This window comes from Leptidea sinapis, chromosome 39 (genome assembly GCF_905404315.1).
Source record: "Leptidea sinapis chromosome 39, ilLepSina1.1, whole genome shotgun sequence".
Taxonomy (NCBI): domain Eukaryota; kingdom Metazoa; phylum Arthropoda; class Insecta; order Lepidoptera; family Pieridae; genus Leptidea; species Leptidea sinapis.
Window position 1 is genome coordinate 2,660,550 of NC_066303.1, and position 19,514 is coordinate 2,680,063.

The following is a 19,514-nucleotide window of genomic DNA, read 5'->3' on the forward strand; positions in this document are numbered from 1 at the left end:
TCTTATTGAATCTACCGCTACTTCGTAAAGGGTTGAGCTAATGAGAAGAAGTAGCAAGATACTCATTGCCACTTTTTTATATCAAGATTTACATTTGAGTACACCGATTTACAAATCATTTCAAATTACAATATAATATGTAAAATGACAATGTAAAAATACCTTTAATTTTGATATTACTAATAGTAACACGTACCTACCTATAGATAATTGTTTATCTTATTCGTATATTATGTTAAAATATGTATCTAGATGGTAAGCCTAAATAAATAAATAATAATCCAAATCTATGGCAGTGCTCACAAGGTCCAGCTTTTTTTATAAAAATATGGACGGGACAAGACGAGCAGGACGTTCAGCTGATGGTAATTGATGACAATGCAGTGCCAAGCTCGTCACTGTGCAAAGACGTCTCCCACGAGTTAATGGCCTAAGTCGCCTCTTACGACACCCTTGGACCTGGGACTTCCCTATTCTCTTTCCCCCTTATTCATAATGGTCCGCTAACTTTAAACAGCCGCTAAGGAGTGTTTTTTCTCATTCTGTCTTAGGTCAATAGAAGAAGACAGAGTGCGAAGTAGCAATGCTTTAAGTTAGCAGACTATTATGAATAAGGGGGTTCATGATTATGGAAGCACAGGGCGATTTTATATTTTTCATCATTTTATCATATCATATTTAAATTCAGACCAAACTGGCTGTATACGATTTCAAAAAATAATCCATGGAAGTCAATAAAGACGCAGTTCAGTGTAAAAAGGCTCTAAAATAATATGGCGAAGGCGAGCGTTGTATTATAAATGTGTTCAGTTATTTATGATGAATGTCATCCGGCAATATAAGAAGACACGGTGAAATTGCGTCCATGATTTATAACGCTTCTAGAGAATAAGTGGTAGGTATTGCTTATTTTCTAATATTATGTGAATAATTTAAATCTTCGTCTAATAACACTAAAAATAAGGGATTGCTTGTAACTAATTCTAGTAGGCTTCATTAGATACATAATATGTTTAAGGGTAAATGTAAACACCTTTTTAATAAAGTCCCCCACCCAGCCACTGTTCAGGAATTATCTATAAATAAATTTTTAATGTTTTATTAGAAAATGGCTCTATCTTAAATCCTACTACTACACAGCTTAATATATAAGTGATCGGATAGCCTGGGACTACATTATGATTATTTTATAGCAATAGTAATGTCAGTAGAATAATGTACATTTCATTAAAAAGAGCGCAAAAAAAATGCTTCGGGAGAGTTTCTTGCGCCGCTTCTTCTCTCTCAGAGTGCCATTTGTTTCCGAAGCGGTAGTAGTGTCTAGTATAATAGAAATGACATCAAAAAGAATTCTAAAGGTATAAATTTTGAGAAAATAAATGCCCTTCATGCCTTTTAACTTGTCATCAGCATTGTTGCATCACTTTGTATATAAATGTTGTAAATGTTGATTTAAAAGAATGGCCATTAGGTGGTGATTAGATTCTTACAACTTCGTCTCATTGAAGCCTTTTCCGAAGTGGTGGTAAATATAAAAGAAAAGAAACCTTTTCACATTCATAAGTGTCATTTCCTTGACCTTGATGAAGAAAGTGATTTTGATTTTGATTTTATCAAATGCGATAAACTTATCGATAATTTCCCGATTACCGATAACCGATACGGGGGCTTATTGACCTTCAATCTAAGAGCATACTCCCAACTTAAAGCCCGACAACGTGTCTCTTTTTTTATTTAGTGGCACGGGATGCAAGTCCATAGGCCAAACGTGTCTCCTCACCCCTGGTGTTGCCACGAACGGTGCCTCACAACTTCCCATTAGGCCCCTCTTATTTAAAAAATAGTCATTTTAAATCCTATTTGTATAGAATATCAAATTGCAATAATGTATTTATTGGGATGCTGAATGGAATGCTAAGTGGCGTTGAAGAAGAATACAAATACAGGTAAGCCCAGGCATGGCAGATATTTTAAGGAAAACGTTCGTAAAACACAAGTTTCTAATCAACAAGTTTTTTATTATTAAATAGTACTTTGGTTAATCATCATGCTACTAAAAACCTTGAAACTTATACAACTTCGAAAAAAATTTTTCATAAAGTGCCTATTGATGATCAAACCCAATAAAATAGCTAATAAAAAAAGTTTTCTTTAATTTATCTTAACTGTTTGTGACAACCCTATCATAACAAACGCAAGAGATAAATTATAGTGTAATCGCTCGCTGTTACCTTTTTAGTCTTCAAAAGAGCTGCCTCATAGCAAAATCTGAAAAAAAAAAATATTTTTTGCAACCCGCCCTTAACTCATTAATCCTCGAAAGCATGTTTACTCAAAAATCTTTCATTATTCTTGTGTCGAGGAATTGGATATGTTAACCTCAGTATGTTTGATATTTAGAAATATTTATTATAATGAGACTTCATGACAAGTAGCTTCGGTAGTGAAATATATTTTTCTTAATCTTCAGTGAGTGTCCTAACTGAACATCGCTCGCATAAACGTACGATCCGAATGTCTTCGCAATATCGTATCGTGAAATAATTTGATACAATATGTCAACTCACAGCATCTGTTTTTTTCATACGCATCTGTTGGATACACTGACCTCTACTATATACCACCACTAAACTGGCGGCTATCAAAGTTCCTGCGTGCCTGTTTGACATTCGCCATTTTGTCGCTGTTGGCCATAGTGAGAGTCTTCGGTACTAAAACTAGTGATGACAACCTCAGCAAACATCGATAGATGGTGGGAAACTATTTACAAGAAGAAATGTTTACTTTATTACGTTGATTCTTGAAGTATAAATAACACGGAAATCGAAGGAAATTAATTCACGATGTGAAAATACTACAGAGTATTGTACGTACCTTCGTAGTTATTTGTATTATACGTCAAAATTAGTTCTCTGGACGCTCGAAAGTGGCGCTTCAAATAGGCACAAAAAATTTGCTGTCAAACATAAGGAACAGCCTGTCCAGTGGTATTTATACAGGTCAGTGGTTGGATAGGATTGTAGTCTGTCTAAAACAGACATTTTATTCAAAGTCAAAGTTTTAATTTGCATAAACATGTAAGATTTATGTTACATATATTTTATGAAGTACATGTTTGCCTTATTTATGATGTGCAAATTATACAAATACATTATACATGACAAAATAATTAATTACTTAAATGACAATTAAATAAAAAAAAATCTAATCTATTACCTTTATTATTAGTAGCAGTATTATATATTTTTGTGTGAAAATAAGGGACGAGACGAGCAGGAATTTCAGCTGATGGTAATTGATACGCACTGCCCATTACAATGCAGTGCCGCTCAGGATTCTTGAAAAACCCCAAAAATTCTGAGCGGTACAATTGCACTCTTCGCCTTAAGACATAATATGTTAAGTCTCACACGAAACACTATAATGCTTACAATTTACTGCTTAACGGTAGAAAAAGGCGCCGTACTTTTGTTAATCTTTATTACAAATTTTAAGTTTTTTATTGTTATTTATTCTTACAGAATTAGCTAACAATAGACAGTTGCAACATATAAGTAAACCTCAATATATAACTTCCAAACCGTGCGGACATTGCATGAGTATGCGAGCAGTGACCAATTAGGACCGTCTTCTACAAGATGCCTGATTTTTATCAAAAAAATAAATTAAATTGCCTAAATTCGTTTGTTTTTTCTTTGTCCTTGTTAAGCTTTATTACCGTCAAATTCAAAGAGAATGTAAATAAATCCTTTGTCATCCTTTATTTGTATTAAAATTTGTTTGCTTTGTTCCCAGTTCCCAGAAAAATATAAATAATAACATTTTTTGAACAGAAGTTATTTAATTTGTTAGCCCTAAAATAAAGATCAATCAACTTGATCGCAATTTAATAAAATTTCATTTATTCGCGTCAAACAAGAAGGGTCTTGTTTGACGCGAATAAATGACGGAACATGTGATTTATTAATAAAATTGTGAATTGAAGAAACTATGTCAACATTTTGCTATATTCGAGGGCTGATTTCTCACGTTGTTTTAATAGGGATTAATCAACATAATTAGGTACAGCATTATATTTTGAAAAGTGATGCAACCGAATTTCTACTTACGTCTCAAAGGATATATATAAGCTGTAGATGTAAATATAGCAATTCAAGTAGTTAACAAAACTAACAAAAAAAGGTCAGACTATGTACAGTAAGTGTCGTCAGCTTTTTTGTACTAAAAATAATTTTGTTTTTTATTTAGAATGTACCAACATTGTTTTGATTTGAAAGAGCGTCAACATCTCAAGTCAATTTGCTAATATGCAATAATTGGGGTTCAGCAGGTTATTAACTGTAAAGTATATCCTGTAGATGGAGCCACAACCTGAGAGTTGAACAACACATACCAAAATTTCAGTTGATGCGTCACTCGAACGTTTGGCTCAGCAAGAGGGTACCCGAGAGACGCGTGTTTGAATCCCGCATCGTCCATGAATTTTGGTACAAATTAATTTTGTATAATTGTTACACATTAAACTTTTTACAAATCCTGCTTAAAATTATGGATGCAATACTTATTTACGATAGTGTATCAGTGTAGGGATTATACTGGTGACAGTTAGGAGGGAACGCGGGGCGCGGAACATGTGATTTATTAATAAAATTGTGAATTGAAGAAACTATGTCAACATTTTGCTATATTCGAGGGCTGATTTCTCACGTTGTTTATTTTTTTTTTTGTATTTTTTTTTATTGAAAAAGTTGACAAACGAGCATACGGGTCAACTGGTGTTAAGTGATCACCGCCACCCACGTTCTCTTGCAACACCAATCACAGAAGCGTTGCCGGCCTTTAAGGGAGATGTACGCGCTTTTTTTGAAAGTACCCATGTCGTATCGTCCCGGAAACACCGCCAAGGAAGCTCATTCCACAGCTTTGTAGTACATGGAAGAAAGCTCCTTGAAAACCGCACTGTTGAGGACCGCCACACATCCAGATGGTGGGGATGATATTCTGATTTGTGGCGTGTCGTGCGAAGATGGAATTTGGCGGCCGGAATCAGATCAAACAGCTCTTCGGAACACTCCCCTGTAATAATTGTGATAAATTTTTAGCTTTTGATCCAGTTCCAAGTCGGGTGAAGCCGCTAGTATTACCACAATTCCACACCATTCAATTCATTGCACAGTTCGATAAAACGTAACGTATCAAGATTTATCTGACCAATTCGTCTCATTAATGCCTCGCCCTAATCGTTCAGATGTACAGACAGCGTATTCAACATGTAAGTGATAGTTTTTTACTTCCATTTAAAGAACTAGTTCTGTTAGGTTATTCTTAACATTTTTTGCGGGATGAGTTGAATAGATTGAGCAGATTATGAATAAAAGAATCACTGACGCGATATAATACAGAGTCTCGAAATCTCGAGGCCGATTCCGCGGTCATCTGGAAGGCAAAGGCAAATTGGCTTCGATGAAGCTGGGCGTCATAAATTGAGCTCGGTAATACTTCATGTCGGAACACATACTAGCGCTCTACAAAGCGCAGGTCCGGCCACATTTGGAGTATTGCTGTCATCTCTGGTCAGGCGCACCCCAGTATTCGGTCAAATCGTTTCGGGGACCGAGTGCTGTGTGAACGGCTAGATCACTTGGCGTTGCGTAGAGACGTCGCTTCATTGTATGTTTTCTACCGCATTTATCACGGGAGTGTTCCGAAAAGCTGTTTCACCTGATTCCTACCGCAAAATTCTCACTTCGCACGACACGCCACGAATTAGTATATCATCCCCACCATGTCATAGTGCACATACTTATAGCAAATTTTAAGACTTTTTTAGTTTTCTCATGGATGCTATTGTCAGGACCTGGACCAAATAGCAATGGAACCACATGGGAAGCATTTAAATCGGTACATCCAGTTCTGAGGTAAAAGTCATAAAAAATAGAGAATTTTTGAAGTCGGTTAGTAACAAAAAAAACACATAAAAGAGATTCGATTTCAGGCCACATAGTATTCTATCATCATATCAAAAGTTTAAAAATAAATTAAAGATTAAAAGATAGATAAAAAAAAGTCAAGGAAACGTCGATATAAAAAAATAATATTAATTTCACTTAACATTTTAAAAATTTAAAATGTATTTCATTTTGGTAATTTGTTTTTTTTTTAAGAAATTTTACTCATTTCTGGGTTAATATTATAATGTATTATACCATATACTATTACATAATATAATAAACAACTCGAAACTGAGGCATATCCTGAGAGTCGTGAATTCATCCATTAATTTGGTATACTATAAGTTTAATATGTATACTTCATTCTAATTTGTAATAATTATGTTAATCATAGAGATACATAGAATAGATTTGTTTTGCTGACGGTACTCCCACCTCGTGAAGCTTTATTAATTAACAGTAAATGTAAAGATAACAAATCGTACAGAGACATGCGATTGGACAAGTTGCTTCTATTGTGTTTGGTAACAATGTATGGCTGGGGCCAATGTACGTCTGGAGGGAGCTTCGATAGAGGATGGGACAAGGTTAGTTTTTTAACTCATTTAGCAAATTCACAAAGAAACAGCTTAGTTTCGGTTGGAATGTTCCGTCATTTAACAGATTCACAAAGGAACAGCTTAGTTGGGGTTGGAATGTTCCGTCATTTAGCAGATTCACAAAGAAACAGCTTAGTTGGGGTTGGAATGTTCCGTCATTTAGCAGATTCGCATAGAAACAGCTAAGTGCCTGTTGGAAGGTTCGGTTCTGACACACCAAATTTAACTCTAAATATTTATATGGTTTAAACTAGCTGACCCAGCAAACGCCTGTGACATATAAAGTAATAAAAAAATGTAATAATAAATATATTTTTGGTATAAGATGACGACCGATTCTCAGACATACCGGATATATCGTTCATAAAATTTATTGTACTACATTTATTGTATTCGATCTTGCGCCCCTATTGCGGATCAGTGGATGGAACAAAATAATATAAAAATCGCGAAACAAAAATAGATGTTGATCGTAGATTGGTTAAAATTTGAAGTTGTATGTATTTGTTAATGCTGAATCGTAATAAAATAAAGATAATAAAATGTGTCAAAAAAAATATAAAATATTTTGGGGTAGACAAAATAGATGTTGGCCGAATCTCAGACATACCTGATATGCACACAAAATTGTGTAAAAATCGGTTAAGATTTTCCGGAGGAGTTTAGTAACAAACACTGCGACACGAGAATTTTATATATAGATACTGTTACATGTCATAACTATAAGGTACGGAAAACTACAGTATAATTTAAAAAAAAATATTTCACGTTACAACAGACAGTTACAGCACAAACAGTCATAGCACTATACAGTAAAAGAACAGTACTTTAACTTCATACTATTAACTCACGCATACATACACACGATTAACACGGAAACTAAGCAATCTTGAGAAGACAAAACTATTGTGTGCCACGCCGTACGCTACCGCCTACAACAAGCGAGAGCGGTCAGTCGCAGTATTCCTCGATATGGAGAAGGTGTTCTATTGCGTCTGGTACGCCGGCCTCGTGTACAAGCTGTCCAGGTCTACTCGAGCGAACCCAGGGAAGCTGTCTGACACTCGTCGACCATGCTAGCGTTGTATGCCGACGACGCGGCGTTCATTACCATCTCGCTGAATGCCCCGCATGCAGCGCTGAAGATACAGAGGGCACTGCACGCGCTCTCCACCTAGCGAATGACTGGAGACTGAAGGTCAACGTGGCAAACACTCAGGCGATTTTCATCGGGCGGGTGCGCCTATTGCCGCCCCTTGTGTCACTGATGGGCGAGACCGACGAATGGTTCTCGAAGGTCTGCGTGACCATCGATTCAGTCCCATGTGAAGAACGTGGTCTTCCTCCGCCTCGTGCTGGCATCCCACCTGCCTCTCTGTATGAAGGTGTGCGTCTGCAAATCATACATTCACACGCGACTCACCGACGCGGCCCCCGCCTTGTTCGCGCAGACAAACGAGATGGGACGCAAGTAGCTGCGAGCGCAGCAGTCGCTGACGTTCAGCACCATCAACGGAGCACCACGCTTCATACGGAATCAGGTCATCTCCAGAGACCTGCGGAGAGCCTGGACGACTTCGTTTGCCGCCTGAGCACCTCTGTGATGGCACGCGCCGATGGAGCGCGATCCCAGCATCTTCGTGGCATCGCGCCATACCATCGACGACCTCCGGACATAAGAGGACTACCACGTGACCTAGTCTCCTACACGACTGCTTCCTGATGGCTGATGGGCGCTCACCGGTACACTAGCGGCGGGCTCGTCATCGCTTGACCTGCCACCTTGCCGCAGTCCGCAGATCACTCGCGACTCTACGCGGACTCAATCGGACTGCAATAGGATACCACCGGATACGACACCACGGACCAGCCGGTCCCACTTAGAGCCCCGCCTGTAGTTGCAGGCGGCAATGATATCACTGAAAGGGGCTATCGCCCCCATCATTTAACTCGAGGCCCGTGGGGTCCTACGCGGAAGACCCAGGATGGATGGTGGCACGGGGTTGCTACCTCATATACAAATATACTCTGTGGTTTTTATATTTGTTTAAAGTGTAGATCCTACTTTGATTTAAACACTGTCTCATTTACTCAGGGCAACAAGCACACAATTATAAAACTTTCAAAGAACTGGGGCATTCAATAGGAACTTGCCCACGCAAGTGAAAATTTTAAAACTTTGCAATTACAAAGTTATCGCACTGAATAGATTTTAATTTCAGCACCAAAATTTACAATTTGATTTCGTAAATTAAAAGTTACTTAGAATACGTATTATACACAAGTATGTGGGAAAGCTTATTATTGTAATATTACGTTTAAAGTATGAACGGGATTGTAAAATCATGTAATATTGGAACACACCTGATCTATGAAAAGGAAGTATTTTTGTGACAGATGTGTGACAGCGGCCTTCATCTTTTTTGTATATTTTTCGTCACAATATTATTTTGTACTACTTAGGTAATAATTAAATAGCCTGATGGCGGTCTCTCTATTCCCAATCTGTGGTATCATTAATAAAGTAATTTATGTTATAGTAAACTTTACCAAACAATCATTTCTTAAGAATTCTTTTGAATTGTAACACATTTGTTTTGTATATTTTCAGGGATCTAATAGTAAAATCATAATATTTAACGCGCAACAAATGACCTACTTACTTACTTAGAAGTGTGGTAGGCATAATAAGTTATAATCTACTCCTGGTGTAAATATTATGTTTATATACATAACATTTTCAAGAATATATTGAGCTGCAACACTTTAAATGTTTATTAATTAAAAATTATCTCTTAATGATTCTTAGAATAGAATAGAAACACTCTATTAGCAATAAAAAACACACACGTTCAATTTTGAGTATTAATTACAATTTAAATTAAATGAAATAGATAAGAGAAAAATTTAAACAAAAATAAAAATTATATAAAATTAAAAAGATCTGTGCGGCGCGTGATTCCCTGCTAAAGTGAGCTGACTCAGTACATTGTTGGTCAGTGCAGAAGACACCAACACAACACTGGTTTTCAGCAGCCCCTCGTGACGTTTGGAGTGGATGGTTGCTGTAGTCTTCCCATCGTTATTAATTCTTTAGGACCTAGCGCGAATTGCCATCTTCTACAGCACAAAGATGGTATAAATACCGGCTCAGCCCCATAAAAATATACCATTCGGACATAATACTATGAAAATTAATTAATTAAGACAATTTCACACAACCTGTATATTCGTGCGTCCTATTAATCTTATTAATAAAGAAACTCAATGCTAACTTAATGCAGAATTTCATAAAATTTTTCACAAGTTTTTTATTCGGAAAAAAACAATACGAGAGGTACGTTGTCCCCGAGTTAAGCAGTATTAAAGTGAGTTGGTGTTTTAAGTATATAAATGAGTAAGCATTATTATAACTCACAATTAAAGAATAAATTTATTTATGCGTTACTTAAACGTTACGATTTTATATTGTCTAAGGCTTGATGTATGTACTGTACACGATACGGCCCGGAATAATAACTTATTAATTTTAAGTATTTTATATTTTGCTATAAATTTAGAAATAATGAAAAAATAGTAATGGTTCTAAATTGGACGAGGGGCACAGGACCGATGGTCATGGTGATCTTTGGGGGAGGCCTTCGTCCAGCAGTGGACGTCTTCTGGGTGAAATGGATGGATATGTTATTTAATAAAATACATAAGGGTAATTGTGGTCACAGTCGTCAGATTGCAAATGATAAATCTGGTTGGTGTTTTTTAAAATGTCTAGACCTAACGTCACTACGATGTCCGATGGTCCCTCTACCATCTTGCGGGATTATAATAAGGTGTTAGGTTACTCATGGTGGCGTTTTACTACTTACCATTAAGCGTTTATATTATAATAATAATGAGAATCCGTGCTGACTCGAAAGTACCGAAAGATTGTACCCCAATATATCCATGAACTACTGACGTAGGTGAATAAATTAAAGAAAAATTCCATAAAAATAACGTGTGCGTCTCGGGACTCCCGACAGAAGTGATAACATAAACTAATCTAGGTTAGGTTATTACTTAAATTTCATGTATATTAATATCATAATGTAAGGGAAGGTTATTAAATTATAACGGTTAAAAATTGTTTCAATTTACGTAACGAAGCGGCTTAGCCTCCCATAAGAAGTTATCACTTCAAGAAATATTATTTTAAAATATGGATATATCTGACAAAAAAAAATCCTTCGAGCCGTATTTGAACCAGCGACCTATGGATTACAACATTAACTCTACAGTCCACCGCTCTACCAACTGAGCTATCGAAGGTGTGACAGATAACTTCAAATAATATGATAAATAAGTGAAGACGTCTGAATTATGCACGTCACTCGTTTTGATAACGTTGTTATCAAACTGGGGGCACGGTTGTGACTCCGCCAAGTTGGCCAAAATAAGCGGCATGGCCGTACCATCCTAATCTTGAAGCAGTTCAGGGCATTTTCAATCCCCTATAACTTCGTTGAGGATAAAATTGAAGAGAGAAGCCTGATTTTCAGTAACCAAGTAGCTATTGTTTAAGTACGGTATATTTAAAATCTCATTCAATTTGAACCAGTAATTTAAAAATTATAACTAGTCAAAGTTACAAAATTTTGTCACTCACTGACTGACCGATCATTAAAAGTTTAAGGCACTTCTAGAAGATATAGAAGCTTTGAATTTATAATACAATTAGTATTAAGTGAGTAAATTAGTAGAAAACCGAAATATATTGCAATTTCAGTCCAGTTATCTGAATACACTAACAGCATAAATAAAATAACTTTGTAATCCCATATAATATTATAAATGAGATTACAAAGTTATTTAGTTGGGGTTACGTGGAAATGTCGTTTTTTATTTTTATCAATTATATTATATTACCAAAAAAATTTTTTTTTTCACGAAATTTGGTGAATATTGCCCTTTTTATGTCCCAAGTACACTGTAATTAATCAAAATTGAAATAGATAAATTGTATAATACAATACAATACAATAAATTGTTTTCACCTTATTTTGACTCAAATTATACAAAAATAACCCTTATTTTCAATCGAAAATTCACCCGTCAAAATATCAGTTTTTTTTTTAAATTGGTCTGTTTTCTGTTCGACATCTCTACTTTCCGATAGTGTACAAAAAATATAAATTACAATGGTAAATGTTCGGAAAATTTAAGCCCATCAAAAGTCGTTTCATAGAGAATTCATACATTTTATTTCATAGCAGCAATAATATGGATTACAATTAATCAAATCTATTTATAAATGTTAAAAAGATAATAATTTTGTTCTATGCTGTCCAATTTTTTTCATTATTATAGATTAATTTGTATACCTACTATACTATTACCTACAACTTTTTCATTTTACTTATTTCCATAGGACTTGCAGTTTTGCCGGTAATCGAGATAAACCGTTTATTACCCTTAACTCCCCCCCCCCTTTTTTTTTCCACATCCCGACCTCAGATCGCCCGTAATTTATTTTTCCTTTCATTTTTGTTATATTCTCTTCCATTTCCGATGTGTTACATCCTACTATTATTTTTTTTGGTTTCAAAAATTATCGACACTTCTCTATACGAAAATGAATGGACAGCTCTGACAGAGAAGAAGCGACGCAAGAAACTCTCACAGCATTCCTTTTTGCTCCCTTTTTAACGTTATGTAACGGAAACTTTCAACATTTTACAATAAAATTCGTTTTTTTGTTACACATTCACACTATACGTATATGATGCTTATTAAAAAGTAATATATTCTACTTTTTGCTTGGGTTTACTTTAAAAGCCTGTTTTTTTAGTTTTTGTGTAACTATTTTTATACATGCGGTTAGATAATAAAATATTGATATATATAGGACGTGTGCATTTTCAAATTTGGTTCAACCGTGCCGTGAATTATAATAAATTATATTGTTTCCATCAGATGGAGCTAAAAAGAGTGGATTTGGCTAATGAAGAATACACTATGGACATGCATTACTTGGTAAGTTTAAGAATAAAATGTTAAGATATTGTAATGCTGAAACTTGAATCATCATCATGATCAGCCGGAAGACGTCCACTGCTGGACAAAGATCTCACCCAAAGATTTCCAAGGCGATCGGTCCTGCGCTGCCCTCATCCAACGTATTCCGGCAATCTTGATCAGATCTTCGGTCCATCTTGTGGGGGGCCTACCAACACTGCGTCTTCCGGTACGTGGTCGCCATTCGAGTACTTTACTGCCCCAACGGCCATCTGTCCTTTGAACTATGTGCCCTGCCCACTGCCACTTCAGTTTCGCAAACACTTAGACTATGTCGGTACCTTTGGTTCTCCTACGGATCTCCTCCTTTCTGATTCGATCTCGCAGGGAAACTCCGAGCTTGAATATTTTGAAAAAACTACTGAATGTACCTGGGACGTACTTCTTTTCTATCGACAATGACAACCTCCTACGAAAAAAATGTCCCCTCTCAAATTATCAGTTCCTAATTTTTTTACATATTTTTTTTTCAATTCGGCACGTGTTTCGCTTGTCTTCATGAGGTGTTGACTCGCCGAATTTTTTAACGACACATGTCTCACGTCGATTCCTTACCGCAACTAACTCTCGAAAAAAAATCTTTTGGATTATTATGGAATTCCGTAAAATAGCACTTAATTCAATAAACTTTCCTTACAACTAGAAAGTTTAAATTTTTCAGAAAAAATGCAGTTGCATACTTAGTTATAATCCATAATATTATTTTGAAAAGACATAAATAGATTTATCAATCTTATGTCTTATATCTAAAACACACTAACATTACATCACAATAACATAATCAACCAAACCTTTTCGTTTTTCAGTTCGATAGACTGCAGGCTACTGGAAAGGTACGTGTTATTTCAGCCTTAAGGTAAGTTACTAGTGGGAGGCAAATTTGCACCGAATGCCGGCTAGATTATGGGTACCAAACAGCAGTCTGAAGGGCGCCGTATGTAGTGAAATTACTGGGCAAATGCGACTTGCCATCTTATGTCTCAAGGTGACGAGCGTAGTTGTAGTGCCTCTCAGAATTTTTGGGGTTTTTCAATATTCGCAAGCGGCACTGCATGGTAATGGGCAGGGCGTATCAATTAGCTGAACGTCCTGCTAGTCTCGTCCTTTATTTTCATAAAAAAAAGTTTCTGTGTATTGTTATGTCCTTAATTAGAACGTTTTTGATAAATTTTGTGATTTAGTTTTATACGCAACATTAATATCAAGCTAAATCTTTGTAGGTAGCAACAATTCGACATGTTCTACAATCGTATCTTTTATCATAACTCATAACAATTTTCGTAGATAATGGCGGACTTTTTTTAACCGACTTCAAAACTGAAGGAGGTTCTCAATTCGTCGGTATGTTTTTTTAATGTTTGTTACCTCAAAACTTTCGACTGGGTGTACCGATGTTTATAATTTTTTATTTGAAAGGATATACTTCAAATATACTTTGGTGAGAGTTTGGTTAGGTTCTGATTACGAAATCCATGATGACAACTCTTCAATTATTAGGAGCAAATTAACGATATTCGGCCGAATCTTTTTTATGGTATCCGGATATTTAAGTGATCTACCATAACATAGTTATGGTCAAGTAAATGTCGTAGTCGAGTATGATGATCAATGGGACTTCTTAAGGACTAACAGTAAGGGTGCGATCTGTGGCAGAATTTCTAACTGTCTGTAATCAAATAGCAAAGCGCTTACGTTCATTGCTGCATTAAAAGATTTTGTATATCTACACATATTAAGACAAATTGTTAGGTAGTGTACTTCAAATTCACTAAAAATCAAAAAAATCTACTACAAAGAAGCGACTTATGAATTTTAAGCACTACGTGGCACCGCAGCTACAATACAGTAATAGAACAGTACATTAACTTCATACTAGAACGCAATAGACGCACGCACACATACACACGATTTACACGGCCGCTAAGCAATCTTAGGAACACAAATCTATTGAGTACCACACCGTACGCCGCCAAGACTGAGCACTGTCCGATTTAAAATGGCGTGGTCAATATTTTTATACGCTTCATATTAGCTTCACTTGTATGTTTGTATGTATGTTTGTAACTCACTTTGTAGATTTATCGAGGACCGATGACATGCGGTGTAGAAGAATTCTTATTTTAATAATATCTTAAAAAGCACCCCACGCTTTTTTAAAATAAAATATATTTTTTTACACTATTTTCAATTTAAATGTATTAAAATTTATTTTCTATTTTTTAGTTAGTGCTTTTTAAGATACTTATTAAAATAATAATTCTTCTACACCCACGCTTTTTTGCAATAAAATATATTTATTTACACTCTTTTCAATTTAAATTTATTAAAATTTATTTTCGATTTTTTAGTTGAATTTCATATAAAGCGTGCTTTTTAAACTATTATTTTTGTATGTATCAACCCTGGCTCTCCTGTAAGTAATCTAGTAGCCGCGTGCTAGGGTACTGACACCAATGAGTGCCTACTTTAGCGATCACGTAAGGGTGATAAAATTTTTGTTTTCTAAATATGATATATTTTGTTGTTTGACACTAAAACTTGAAACTGTATGGACGGTGTTTACGGCATCTCCAAAAGGTATATACAGCATGTACCTAACAATGCATGACATAAAAAGGCATAAAAAGCATTTATTTTCTCAAAGTTGATTCCTTTAGAATTCTTTTTGATGTCATTTCTAATATACTAGACACTACTACCACTTCGGAAACAAATGGCGCTCTGAGAGAGAAGAAGCGGCGAAAGAAACTCGCCCAGCATTCCTTTTTTTTTGCGCTCCTTTTAATGAAATATACAATATTGTACTGTTATTGCTATTGCTATAAAAAACTCCTAATCTAGTCCCAGGTTGTCGGATCACTTACGGCCATTTCCAATATTCAGTCTATCGCCTGCTTGAGATAAAAATCGTAACTATCGTTGACTTTTCTGTCCCAATAAACCTAGACGTAGGTATAAGTTTCAAGAAGACTGTTGAGTTATGCTACTGTTCTATCACTTGTACTGTGCCACAGTGTCGTTCGTTGCCTACCAGGGGAACAGCGGTAGTCCACGACCTACCACTCGCATGAATCGTCCGCTTCTTTCTTGGCGTGTTGGTAATGACAATTGGGACCGGAATGATGGTAGATCCGTTCTCCCACTTATCAAATCAAATCAATCAGTTCACTCACATAGGTCACGGAAATGACACTTATGAATGTCAAAAAAAATTAAATATTAAATCGCCACAAGTTAGGATATCATCCTCACCATCTGGATGTGTGGCGGTCCTCCACAGTGCGGTTTACAAAGAGCTTTCTTCCACATACTACAAAGCTGTGGAAAGAACTTCCTTGTGCGGTGTTTCCGGGACGATACGACAAAAAAAAAATCTTATTGAATCTACCGCTACTTCGTAAAGGGTTGAGCTAATGATAAGAAGTAGCAAGAAACTCATTGCCACACTTTTATATCGAGATTTACATTTACATCGATTTACAGTGAACAAGTGAAAAAATAAAAAGTAAAAAATAACATTTTGAAATTAAAAACAAAACAAAACATCAGTTACTTGGTTTCTACACCGATAAAGTAATGCAATTTTTTTTAATCCTGGAGGAGTGGATGTGAACACGAGTACTTTTGAAAAGCTTTTACCAATATTCTAGTTCTAAGTTCTAATGATATTTTCATTTACTAGCTGACCCGACAAATGTTGTTCTGTATACAATATATAAAATACTATTTTAATTAATTTGTCAATAATATAATATATATCTTATCTAACATACATATATAATGATGATATATATTTATTATACATTGTAATCTGATCGAAGTGATATATAAATATACCACTATACAAAAATACGTGGGTTATTTTTAATATTTCCTGACGAAGTGGATACGGTTCATTGAGACGATTAACCGCACATAAATATAAACAGCGCTAATTTAACAACAGCTAGCGCCATCTATGTTCCCATTTTATTGTAAACAGAACTACACTTTGCGCGGTAAGTTCAAAGACATTTGCATAATACTGGCAATGCCCCGCGGTTTCAAACTGACAAATAAACACATTCTTACAAACACTCGGTATAATAATCAGTAAGAAACAATATACAGGGTGCAATAACTTATTAAAATACCTAGGTATCTTTTATTTAATTCAAGTTTAATAATAATTACAATTATATTACACACATCTAAGAAATAAAACAAGTAACTTTACATACCTACATATAATACTACAAATGTACGGGCCAACGCACGAACTTTTGTTATTTCAGCACTTTTACGCCACATGCATTAATTTAGACAGCCAGTTCGTCAACGGTAATCAATCACGCCGCGCGTAACTCATAAACATAATATGATTTTAGAATCGATCAGTTTATTTTATCTTTTTATCAATATATCATTTTAACAACTATCAAAGACTTTTAATATCTGTTATAATTTTGAAATAGTGTATGGAAAGCATTAATTTTAAATAATCGAAAGAGGTAGGTAAAAACTGGATAGACGCACGGTGTTAATCTTTCAATCCATAATTTAAAGATCCCGATTTAGTCTAAACAAAACCACCCTTCCACTAAACACCGTGATCTATGGAGTAGCGTTCTGCGGTACATCCTAATCACATCGTGCTGCGACCATCACGCTGAGAGCTAAAAATGGAATGTATATAATATTTAATTAGTATCAATTATTAGCAACATTTAAGGTAACATGTGTCACGACAATGTCACAGTATTAGTTGCTGCACTTGGTGACTACGCCTGCGGTATCTGGTATTTCATAACATCAAGAATTATTTCGTAAAATAGTGAAATTGTTTCACAGCAGAAATGTCAAATCGTGCGTCAATAAATAATTCTCTCATAGAAAATATGTCCATAAAAAACAAATATTGGAAATAAAAATAATTATGGGTCCCAAATCGAAATAAAAACTATCCTATCTCTCAAGTTGGACTAAACTGCACTCCACGAAGTAATCCGTATTAAATTCCGTTCATTATTTTAGGAGTTCACAGGAAACACTGGATTAATGTATATTATTATATATGTTGGATGCCTTCAACATAAGTCGTTGATTAGTACTGGCTTGTATCTTCTATTGAGTTCACTCGAAGGTTGTGCGATGAAACTCGTTAGTTTTAACTCCTAGTAGGCTACCTTTAAACCATATACACACATCAAAAGCGTAAAATCATGAAAAAATAACATTGCCATCTCTTGACTGTGGAATAAACTACTTATTGTAGATTAAGTATTACACGCACAGACGGTCTGTTCACATTTTATAAAACTGCAGAGCAAAAAAAAGAGCTGTATTAGGTCAATGTGTAGTCTTAAAATAACGGATAGTTATAAACCATTCTTTAATCAACTTAAAACTCTTACTTTGACCTCACTATATATCTATGAAATAGCATAATTTGTAAAAACTAACACTGATACATTTGTCAGAACATCTGAAATCCACAATATAAATTTGAGAAGCAAGAATAGATTACGTTTACATGGCAGTAACACAGCTTCTATGTACAATAGTGTTCTTGAAACGGCGCCGAGAATATTTAACAAGATACCTACACATATCACAGAACTTAAGTTGACGTGTTTTAAAAGGAAACTATTTAATCTCCTACTGACAAAATCGTACTATTCCATAAAATCTTCTTTTCAATAAATAATAAATAAATTTGGTTTATTTCAAAGATTACATATACATTTTTAGTGGTTGAGACTTCCCAGGAAGTTGTCTTAGGACACTTGTATTGGGAATATCCTGCAACTTCCTTAGCAGATACATTTTGTTTAGTAAACAATATAGAAATAAACAGAAATGATTAAAAACCAAATTTTACAATTTACAATTAATTGTGTGTGTGTGTGTGTGTGTGTGTGTGTTTGAGTGTGTGCATGTGGGTTTGAATTGGACCTTTAATTGGGTCCATCTATACAATGCGTGTGTTTGTCATGTCAGTCTGATTAGAAGATTTTCCACTTCATCATAAGCAAGACAAGTTAGCCAATTATTTAAAGCCTTTTTCAGATACAACACTCAATTAACATTTTTCTAAATATCATTTTACTAAATTTAAATACTTTTTACCAATTTCAATTATTATATGTTATTTCAAAATGTTCAATTATTGATATATATATCAATTAACTGTCTTTGCGTATATATATATATTTGTTTGACTTGTTATTAATTACTATTTGTACGCCACAGCATGCGGGCAAGGAATGGAGAACTTTTATTGTGATTTGAAACATCTATGTATACACATGACTACAAATAAATGATCTTATCTTATCTTAAACTAATTTGAAATAATAAAAAACACGAAATAAACTATTATACTACATGAATAACCCTACTTTTTTTGTAATTTCATAATAACTAAATTGCTTAACAAATTGATATACATATCACTGCTGTAGGTTTAATAGTTTAAGAGTTATTGTTGATCAAATAGACACCTTTATTTGCGGACGGCCCAGTCCCTTTTTTTTGAGAGGAGGAAATTTTTGAGAGGAGTAGGAAAGGGCCAACGATTGGTTTGTTTTATAACTGCGGTGGTCATACTGAGCACTTTGCAGCTACATTCGGAGGCTGCAAACAAGCGGAAAACTCTCCATTAATTCAATTTCAAGTATTTTTTATTCAAAATAGGATTCAAAATAACTTATTGAACGTCAAAAACTACCACCCATTCAAAATAGACTGCATCAGACCTGAGAAGAACGGGCGCAAGAACAGTTGGTTTTTATATAAAAATATGGATTACAATGTAATATCGTACAATAAACATTTATAATTAAAGAACCTGAGGGTGTTCGTTTCATCCCAAGTCTGTGGTATCATTAAGAAAATCGTTTATGTTATAATAACCTTTCCCACATAAAAG

At 35.0% G+C, this 19,514-nt stretch overlaps 1 protein-coding gene and 1 non-coding gene across 2 annotated transcripts in view; one reads left to right on the plus strand and one right to left on the minus strand.

Annotated features, from left to right (window-relative positions):
- Nucleotides 1–6,426: 6,426 nt before the first annotated feature.
- The window catches only part of LOC126976043 (uncharacterized), a 40,604-nt gene continuing 27,516 nt past the window's right edge, over nucleotides 6,427–19,514 (plus strand). The window contains exons 1-3 of the mRNA XM_050824185.1: nucleotides 6,427–6,538; nucleotides 12,503–12,562; nucleotides 13,411–13,437. Coding sequence (XP_050680142.1) covers nucleotides 6,443–6,538; nucleotides 12,503–12,562; nucleotides 13,411–13,437 — 183 coding nt within the window. The 5' untranslated portion in view covers nucleotides 6,427–6,442. The remainder of the gene's footprint in view (nucleotides 6,539–12,502; nucleotides 12,563–13,410; nucleotides 13,438–19,514) is intronic.
- Trnay-gua (transfer RNA tyrosine (anticodon GUA)) lies at nucleotides 10,773–10,858 on the minus strand. The gene is given in 2 exon segments: nucleotides 10,773–10,808; nucleotides 10,822–10,858. It is a non-coding gene; the product is annotated as a tRNA-Tyr (tRNA).